Source organism: Penaeus japonicus, unplaced genomic scaffold (assembly GCF_977035675.1).
Source record: "Penaeus japonicus unplaced genomic scaffold, GWHDUDI00000001_assembly GWHDUDI00000016, whole genome shotgun sequence".
NCBI classification, from domain to species: domain Eukaryota; kingdom Metazoa; phylum Arthropoda; class Malacostraca; order Decapoda; family Penaeidae; genus Penaeus; species Penaeus japonicus.
The window spans coordinates 10,256,753-10,266,752 of NW_028234418.1; the positions used below are offsets into that span (position 1 = coordinate 10,256,753).

Genomic DNA, 10,000 nt, shown 5'->3' on the forward strand with positions numbered 1-10,000 from the left:
CCCGACAGTGCTTCGCTACTCCCCGATCGCCCGCCCGTATAGTCCGGAGCCCGCTGTTCCTTGCAACCCGCATCGCCGAAGCCATGCTGCAGGTGGGTTCAACTCTCACACGGGGATTTTTTTTCATTTTATTCCTCTCTGATATTTCGTTTGTACATAGATATATAAAGATATATAGATTTAAACAAACATACACACACACACACACACACACACACACACGCACACACAACCCTAAAATGCAAAACACCGACGACGAACCCGTCCTTCAGAACAACAACAAAAGGACACACAAAGGAGATCCTTCCACCTAACCCACGCTTTACCTACCTAACCCACACCTTTCACCTGGCAGAGGTCTATCCTGGTGGTGTGGATGGGCCTCGTCTGCCTATCCATCTCTGTTCCTATAACCGACCATGATATGCAACGCAACGCCCTCTATCCATGTGAGTTGAAGCAATTTAGTTCTGTAACTAATTAGTAATTGAGTAATTTATTATCAAATATATAATAAAACAATTAAATGTAGAACTAAATAATTCTATCTATATTTAAAATTAGGATCAAGTTTATAACGAAACATCTAAAATTAATTTACAATCAAATATCTAACGAGCGTTTTTCAAACCGATTCGCAAAGCTTCAAATCTTTGAGCAAATGTGTGTCTACAGTGTGTACTTTATATATATATATATATATATATATATATATATATATATATATATATATATAGTATCATACATATTTTTTTAATAAATAAAATTGTGATTTTTTAATCGTGCTACAGGAATGAATTTCTGTTTCTAGCGGTGGTTCGTGGATCTGAACTCACCGTTCCACACTCAAAGATGCGCCCTTATAGAAGACAAAATGATGAAAACATACAGTGCACAAGTCTCGGCTATTTTTCTCACCCGAAGAACTGTTCAAATTTTTACCGGTAAAACAAAACCTTCTTTAGTCTTTAGTGTTTGAAGTAAATTGAAGATGATCATTTGCAACAAACTTATTAAACAGATTCTGTAATACAAAACGTTTCTAGTTTTTTATATTACAATTTATCTTTTCAAAAATCAATTTGAATATTGCAAAAAATCTATTTCAATATCATCTTCAGAACATTTCCTGTTTAAAAAAAATTCTATTGCAATTTGGATATTTACGTTCAATTTCAATATCTAGTCTTAAAAGATGCTAGTCTTTCCAGTGCATATTTATTTTTTATTATTATTTTTTTTTTTAAGGTCAGTTTCAATACCATCTCTTATTTCTCTCCAGGTGCGTCGACATTGCTGAAACAGGCATGTACAGCACCGTGTTCTTCGAGTGCGCCGCAGGAACCGTCTTCTCTAAAGAACTCGCGACGTGCGTGCCAGGGATCTGCCTCAACCAAGCACTACCGCAAGGACCCGTGTTGATGAACCCGACCATCTCCAGCCAGAGTTTAGGCTTGGATTCCGGTTCAGCTTCCGAGGGATCTCTACCGCCATCTCCACCACCACCTCCTCCTCCATCAACAACAAATCCACCACCACCAACAACACCAGCACCGCCCGTGACTATTGGCTCAACGGCGATTCAGGTAAGTTTACTATCGAAGCTTATCAATCACTGTTTATAAACGTTCACCAAGTGCTTTAATGACTAAGAAAAAAAGGGGGGGGGGTAGAGATATCTATACAGGTTTCTGTATGTATGTATGTAATTTGTGTGTGTGCGTCGTGTGCGTGTGCGTGTGCGTGTGCGTGTGAGTGTGCGTGTGAGTGCGTGTGAGTGTAAGAGAGAGAGAGAGAGAGAGAGAGAGAGAGAGAGAGAGAGAGAGAGAGAGAGAGAGAGAGAGAGAGAGAGAGAGAGAGAGAGAGAGAGAGAGTGTGTGCGTGTGCGTGTGCGTGTGCGTGTGCGTGTGCGTGTGCGTGTGCGTGTGCGTGTGCGTGTGCGTGTGCGTGTGCGTGCGTGCGTGTGTATGTGTGTGCGTTTCTTTGTGCATGCATATTTCATTTTCACCCTTAGAAAAAAAAAAAACTGTTTCCTACAAGCCACAATGTTCTGCAAATTACCAACTTATCCATCAAGCTTACAAATTACAAAATAAAATTGCAGATACCCGTGGAAGCGTTCCCATTCCCAGCTTGGTTCAACTCGACCCCCTGGTGGTTCAAGACTCCCCCAGCATGGTTCCACCAGCCTCCAGCTTGGTTCAATGCTGACAAAACTCAACAGGTCATAACCGAGGAGATTGTGATTGATGAGAACCTCACTTATCCCAATTCTCAGGCTATAGGCAACAAGTCAAATTTTTCAGTTAATGGTATTGATTCCTCTCTCAGCAAGGATAACAAAACTATCAGGTGGGTGTCGATCAATGGAAAAAATCATTCCAAAGTGATAATGCCCCTCTGAAAATATGGATGTAAAGATATTATTAAGTTATACTGTGACTTCAGAGTTTGCTTTCCGTCTCATTAAGGCCGCGGTTCCCAAATTTTATTCTATTGCATTCCCTTTGAAGCTATGCATCACCAACCCCATTGAAAAATAGACCCTCTAACTTATCTTGACTTCATAACAAAGGCATTATAACTTTATCTCATCTTCAGAACCATTTATATCTAAACTGCCTGTGTGAATTACTACATACAGCATTGCATTGTTAAGATAAATATATAATTCATATTTTATATCTAGATTTTGGATGTATAAAATGAGTCATATAAAGTCATATCTTGCACAACCAAAATTATCCTAAAATAAGATAGATAACTAAAAGTAACTAAAAATTCTGAACAAATCATCTGCATCATTTTGGGAACCTCTGTACTCTGTAGAATTTTTCAAATACAAAAAAACTAATGATGATGAAAATGATGATATTATTATTATAATAATAATAATAATAATAATAATAATAGTAATGATAGCAATAATAATAATGGTAGTAATAATAATAATGATAATAATAATAATAAAAAAATATTAATGATACTAATGAAAAAAACAAAAAACTATTGAACCTGAATAATGAGGACTTCATTTTTAGAAATTAACACTTTTTTTCCTTCAACATTTCAGGATCTACATTCCAATAAGGATTGTACAGCAGTGACAACAAAGGATGGTAGTGGCATTTCAATGTAAAATGTTTTGATTTTGAGTAAATCGAAAAACTGAAGTTCCTTCAATATAGTTTGTAAGTTATTACATTTATGATCAATGTTGTTTCTTTAGAGAATGTGATCCAAGGATATAAATAAATAAATTAATTAATGATCATAACTGTTACGGGAGTATTTTTTGCTATAAGGTAAATAAATAAACAAACAAACACCAATACTGTGTAAAAAGGTCCACACTTCCACTTTGGCACTAAACAGTAGAGGGAAAAATAAGGTTGTTCAACACTTCCATAAGAAATAGACTAATGCAATGGAATAGTGAGGGACAGGACTGGCTTGAAAATCCAATTACCAAGCTTTCTAGAGAAAGGTTTATATAGGACAGGACATTTCCAGCCACCTTGATATTGTTAATTTTGAAAAACGTCACTTTCATGATAATTCTGGCACCTGCACCTAGAACATTATTATTAGAGATATTATACTGAAAAAATCCCATAAAAAAAGACACAGACACACACACACACACACACAAACACACACACACACACACACACACACACACACACACACACACACACACACACACACACACACACACACACACACACATGTATATCTGGGGACCAGAAGGGTTTCCAAGTGAGTAAGCTTAATTCCAGCTCATTGTCCAACGTTAGGAAAGGCACTGACTTGTGGTAATGCTGTCTCACTGTCAAATCCAGAATCCCATCGAAGAAGACACCACCATATCTCATACAAGAGAGTGTGATGTAAAACAGGATCCTATACATAAAAGCAAGACTTTTACATACCTTAAATGGCAAACTTGAGATGTCTCTGGCCTGAAACCGAGACCTGAGCGGCGGGTCGAGGGGATGGCCCTGATAGGGTGGCGATGGCAAGCCCAGGGCGATGACCCGGAAATCTTCGTTCACTCTCACCAAATTCATTTTCAGTAATTCTTCTTCACTGTACTCCTGTTGGAATGTGACACACAAGCACTTAAAATCACAGAGAAAAAAGCCATAAAAATGATCTATGACATTATTATATTACCACCACCAAAAAAACCCTGAAAACAAGAAATAACCATTTAAATTTTGCTGATAAAAAATATGAACAAATAAATATATAACCAGCTTCTTAAAGCAATCATCTGATCCTCTCTTAAATTTACCCAAAACAGATGTGAAGTACTGATAAATTATCTAGCAAGTGGTAACTTCTAAATCACTGTATTGTACTCATAAATTCAGCTAAGTCACTCAATATTTTCCCCAAGGACTGCTATATGTCTTGTCAATTTTATAAAGTTCTACACAATGCAACCTATAGGTGGTCTGCTTATGAAGCAAAATAATGCTCAGGACATTTAAGATATTACTAATTCCAGAGAAACACCTGTACCTCTACAGCCTCCACATCACCAGTTTAATCCTGTTCGCACTATCTATAACATTACATTTGCTTGAGGAATTGAGCACGGAAACAATAAAATCAACTCTACCCTCCTTCAAGGAAAAACTACACCTGTTCAAGCATACTTTTTTGAAAAACTGGGATCTTCAGGACATCTCTAATGAGTGCATGAATACTCCTAATAAGTTGCAACTTGGCTAAATGTCACTCAATCCCCACTGATATACACTGGTATTGAGTATCAAGGAGTCTGTAAACACTTTCAAAGGCTTTTGTCTTCATTAGAATAAGCATGTAGAGTTGAATTTTGAAGAAGTATAAAGCTATTGACCAATAGTGAAGTGCTTCGTCCTGGAAGAATTCTCAGATAGAAATCTACAGTCTAAATATATTTCCAGTCATCATAATAACTGTACACATATTAGTCAGTGTCTTACTGTCTTAGCTAACACACTAATGAGTGAATAGTTACCAAAATTATAATGAAAGACTTTGAATGATCTCATATGTAAGTATCCTTTCCCGTGATGAGGACTCATATGGTTCTCCTAACACTATTTTTTGGGTATACATGGCTGGTCTTACAGTTTTACTCTCATTCTGGCATCATCTGCAGCTTGGTAACTGTATTAAGCAATTATATATTTCCATTAACTTTGGTGTTTCTTCACAAGCCACATTTTTCTTGCACTTTCTGCTTATGAATAACAATTTCATCATCTTACCCCACTCCCTGTTTCTGTGTTAATTGCAACATACACTACAGGAGTCTTAAATGGCTTATCTCTATTTAAAATACAATATATTTTGTAATTTCACTGAATCCGATGCCTACAAATAATCTGTCAGACAAAGAACCAAAGTTAAGATTGTTTATTTTTCAACCCCGTTCAGGGGTCTCATCTGCATGCATGCCACATAAAATGTAAGAAAAAATAAACTACTACATAAGTACAAACACCTATAATAATATTGATAAAAAAAACAAAAAAAAAACTTAAGAATAATAATGATAATAGGATCTAGATAACAGTAATTATCTATAACAGTAACCCTACATTATGATTTAAACAATAATTACCTGTAGGAGCTTATCATATCTCTGACTCGCAATAAGTAGTCTGCCGTCCTCAAGCTGCATCTCTCTATTTTCAAGCAAATTATTCAAGACTGGCAAGACATTCCTTTCTGCCTTTTCAACACCTTCAAGAACCAACACTCGACCCTCGATAGCTGCCCGGACTGCACTCTGTATAAGAAATGAAATTAAGAATGTATATGTATATGGCAATAATATAGTACTATCTCTTTTGTATATTTCTTTTTTGTATAATATAAATACATCTGGGGATAATAAACCTTTACACTAGTTAGGTTTGCTTTAACAAAAAAAAAAAAGTTCCCAACTGCCTCTCATAGAGACACTCTCACTACAAGCTGTTAATAGATACAATATGGAGAAAGGCTGGTGAATATCTGTTTTTACTGTTTCAACAAAAGGATTACATTTCCAGCAAGCTATCCTATAAATTCTATCCACTACCACAGTTGCAGAAAATCAATATGCATCCACTTTAAACCTCACATACTCTTACCTGATCATGATAAAATGAAGAACCAGACTTAATTTCTCTTCTCTGCTTGAGATCTGTGTCTGTGGTATCTCGCGTTAAGGTAACAAACTCAATCTCACGCTGCGTCAGTTCCAGATACGACATAGCAAGTAGTCGCCTCTGTGGTCCAGGCGGTCCAATGAGGAATACATCTTGCCCTAATTTGTCCTTCTGGATTAGCCATCGTAAATGCTTCAGGACAGACTGCGGTACATTCCGTCTGACTGTAGGGAGGAGCATTGATTGTAATTAATGTTTTTTTCTTCATGTTGATGCAAGCAATAATAACAAAAAAGAAGGGGTTTAGAAAGAAGTGGATTCAAAGAATAAACAAATATGCTAAACACAAATATTTTTAATGTACAACAAAGTATCAATTTCCAATAAATAAAGTATGAATTAGAAAGCATTCATAGTAAGAGTAGTAATAATAGCACTAATAGTTATAATAGTAGTAGAAATAATATTGCTAGTAGAAATATTACTAACAGAAATAACATTGCCAGTAGAAGTAATATTACATCAAACAGATACAATGTAAAAAGCTTTGTAAATATAGTTGATAAATGCAGTTCAGTGGCATTTCAGTAATTTGTAGTATTACCAGGGATTGAAAACATGTATTCTTTTTTATAAAACCATACACTCATACCAATTGAAATCAAAGGTTTACTGATATCCCTTTGGATATATCATATAATTGATTGAAATATTGATTTCTCTCATGAGGAAACTTAACTTGATGAGAAATATAGGAGGAAAGATGTAGAGAGACAATAGAGAGAGATAAAAAATAAAATAAATATCACACTTACTAAAAATGGTGACATAATACAAGAAATTCTAAAGGTATCTACATACATTAAGGGAAACATCAAATTGAATATAGAAACAAGTAAGTTAAAAAGTGTTCTTTAATGAAGTGATGAAGTTGTGGATGACCTAACAAAATTATTGGCCTTAAACCTTTTGCAATCTTGGGCACACAAAAAGGTTTATCCTTATAAGCTGTTATTATAACAACTTATAAGTTGTTACTTATTCAATCACCAGTATTTGAAAGACAAAAGTGTGACATGCAAACTTACTGAATCCCGTGGGAACAAGTTCAGGATTTTTAGGTGCGTGAACCTCCTTTGACACATCTCCGATCGTCACTTTTGACGAATCTTGAAATAAAATACAGAATTAGATAGAAAAAAAAAGGCAAAGATATATAGTTACAAGCATCAATAAATTAGTGAAATGGTAGTAACAAAAAAACACTATACAGAGAGTAAGTCTATTCTGTATAACATTTTTTTCTGCCAGTGTATCACAAGAAATCTTTCCAACCATCTATATTCTTCTTCCAATTTCAACTTAAATTCTTCATGTTTTTTTTATTTTATATTACACACTTGAAGATAAACATTCAAGGAAGTTTTCTGAGACAAGTCTGAACTTAGCACTGCCTGAGTAGTAGCTCACACACCATGGGTTAAGGATGAACTGCTGCTCAAAAATGATTGTATGGCTAAAGATTCTCAAAAAGGGTTATAAAAGAAAAATATATCAAAAGTACTATAGGAACATACCTGATATGAGGCGAATAGGCTGGAATCTATTCGCAGTTAAGTTTCCTTGTATGCGAGGAACGCCTAAAATTCTGGTCAAGACATGGAGTCGACTGAGAGTTCCTGGTGCCCTCATCTGAAAAGAAGATAAAAATAATGTTATTAACATTAATGGGACAGTTATTTATCTAGCCTTCATGCTGGACATCAATGTTTCCTGTAAGAAATGTAATGGGATAAATGGGCCAGCTTTTGTGTCAAAGGTAGGAACTGAATTACCAAGTTTCAAATTCTTATGTAAAAAAATAAAAATATTGTAATTACCAAATTTCTTTTCCTACCTTTCCTGCTGGTCCATGAAATTGAAAAAGAACCTGTCCTGCTCCCTCTGCCTCTGGGCTGTGGCCCTCTTCTGACAGTGTAATATTAATGGTGGACTGATTTCTCTGGGCTTCCAAGGAACCCCACGCCAACACCTGTGCAGAATCATGTATCTTGTTGAATTTTGGTACGTGACATTATAGAAAATTACTTTTTACATATCATTATTGGCTTATGACATTTTTACCACACACATAACCACTTACTCACTCACTCACACTTACACTCGTACTCACTCTCTCTCTTCATTTCCTTTCAACTGACCAAAGTTAGGAAGTACCCCAAGGATGGCCCTGACATGAGCTACTAAAAGAACTTATGTGAGAAGGAACAAATCAGTATCATATGCTGATTAACATTTACTCCAGCTTTTTTTATAAATAAAATATAATCCTGTATATTTTTTACCAAAAAAAAGGTAAACCATAGTTTGTCTATCAGACCGCTGCAAACTTCTTTTTGATTTTGCGACAATAACTCTTGAAAGGATTGTCAGATTGGATTCATAACTGACATCAAAGAAAGTTATAATATATGTCATAATTAAGTTATAAGTTTAACTTTTGTTATTATCAACAAGATGATTTTTTTTTTAACATAAAATTTTACATCAGAGTTCATGGACTATATAGTTAAATTTTATTTGGTATGATTATTAATGTATATTTATTTATGAATTTGTGGTTGAAGCATTATTAATCATCTTTGGTTTAATGCAATAATAAGCACAAAATATATTTAGTTTAATGTGATAATAAACCCCCAAAAGTTAGTTTTAAAGATAAACACTAATTTTACGGTTACATTTAATCAATACATATATTTGGTTTAGTTTCCTTCCAGAATTGTGGTAATCCTGGGTCTTATCCTACTGTATATGATAGGCCAAGTGAAAAAAAAAATCTAAGACTCCTGAAACTCAACAAAATATGAAGGTCTTGAAAACTCGGCCCCACTGACCCTACTTATTTTTATGATGTTATGGAACCAGTAATGGGATTCAGCTGGTTCACACCAATTCAGTAGAACCTTTTCTTTGAATTTCATTAGTCCTAAGAACCAATTGATAGTTTAAATCAGGGGTTCTCAATCTTTTTTCCCTATGGACATCTTTTACTTATAATCTTTTTTGATAGACCCCTCATGGATACTGGATTTTGATAGTCAAAAACACAACTAAAACCAGATTTGATTTCGGGTGGAGCTGAAAACAGGTTCAAGATGAACATTAGATATATACAGTCTGCTCAGTATTCATTATGCTTTAACCATTATTTATATATTTTTTTGAAAAGTTGGAATAATAACTAAAATTAATAATTGCACCTGCTAGACTATTGGATGTGGCAACCCATCCCAAAGATTAACCTTTGAGCATATATCTAGCCAGGCATGGTTTGCTGCTAAAGACTATGGTAGTGAGAGAACCTGTTATTCGTGAGACCTGTAGTGAGAGAACCTGTTCTTAAAATTTTTAAATCCCACCATAATACGAGATCCTCAACATTTATTTGTACTGTCACATAAGTATGGTTACTGTTCATTTTTTGAATTGCCAATGGCACAAGAGCAATAGTTCCTTCTTCTCCCATTACGCAAACCTACCACCACAGACTCACTTTACGACTCATTTGAGTTATAAAAACTTTAATTACCATCAAAACATATTGCTACATTTCTGTAACTGTGGCTTTTCTCTCTAGTATTGCTAAAGTTCCTTATGCTTTTTATAGTTACTAGGGTCAACACACTGCAAAAATGGACAATAAGCAATTGTTTAATTATCAAATCATATAATAACTAATATAACATTACCTCTCTCTTGTGTAATCCTAAACCTAGCATAACCAGATATAGATATGATATTATGCTTAATCATGACTACTTGCCTTTATTCTATTCCCTTGCTAT

The 10,000-nt window shown here is 34.9% G+C and overlaps 2 protein-coding genes across 5 annotated transcripts in view; one reads left to right on the forward strand and one right to left on the reverse strand.

Moving 5' to 3' along the window:
- Positions 1-3,277, forward strand: part of LOC147470155 (uncharacterized) — a 3,318-nt gene extending 41 nt beyond the window's left edge. The window contains exons 1-6 of the mRNA XM_086545086.1: positions 1-92; positions 356-449; positions 812-944; positions 1,283-1,586; positions 2,105-2,352; positions 3,074-3,277. The exon at positions 1-92 is cut by the window's left edge and continues 41 nt beyond it. Coding sequence (XP_086401212.1) covers positions 84-92; positions 356-449; positions 812-944; positions 1,283-1,586; positions 2,105-2,352; positions 3,074-3,107 — 822 coding nt within the window. The 5' untranslated portion in view covers positions 1-83 and the 3' untranslated portion in view covers positions 3,108-3,277. The remainder of the gene's footprint in view (positions 93-355; positions 450-811; positions 945-1,282; positions 1,587-2,104; positions 2,353-3,073) is intronic.
- c12.2 (von Willebrand factor A domain-containing protein c12.2) overlaps positions 1-10,000 on the reverse strand; it is a 100,920-nt gene that overhangs the window by 90,343 nt on the left and 577 nt on the right. For 2 of the 4 annotated variants that reach the window (XM_043018153.2, XM_043018152.2), the window contains exons 2-7: positions 8,050-8,184; positions 7,730-7,844; positions 7,241-7,321; positions 6,135-6,376; positions 5,621-5,788; positions 3,933-4,097 (exon numbers count right to left, since the gene is read on the reverse strand). In XM_043018153.2, the coding sequence (XP_042874087.2) occupies positions 3,933-4,097; positions 5,621-5,788; positions 6,135-6,376; positions 7,241-7,321; positions 7,730-7,844 (771 nt within the window). In that variant the 5' untranslated portion in view covers positions 8,050-8,184. The remainder of the gene's footprint in view (positions 1-3,932; positions 4,098-5,620; positions 5,789-6,134; positions 6,377-7,240; positions 7,322-7,729; positions 7,845-8,049; positions 8,185-10,000) is intronic. The other 2 variants (XM_043018155.2, XM_043018156.2) reach the window with 1 other exon arrangement.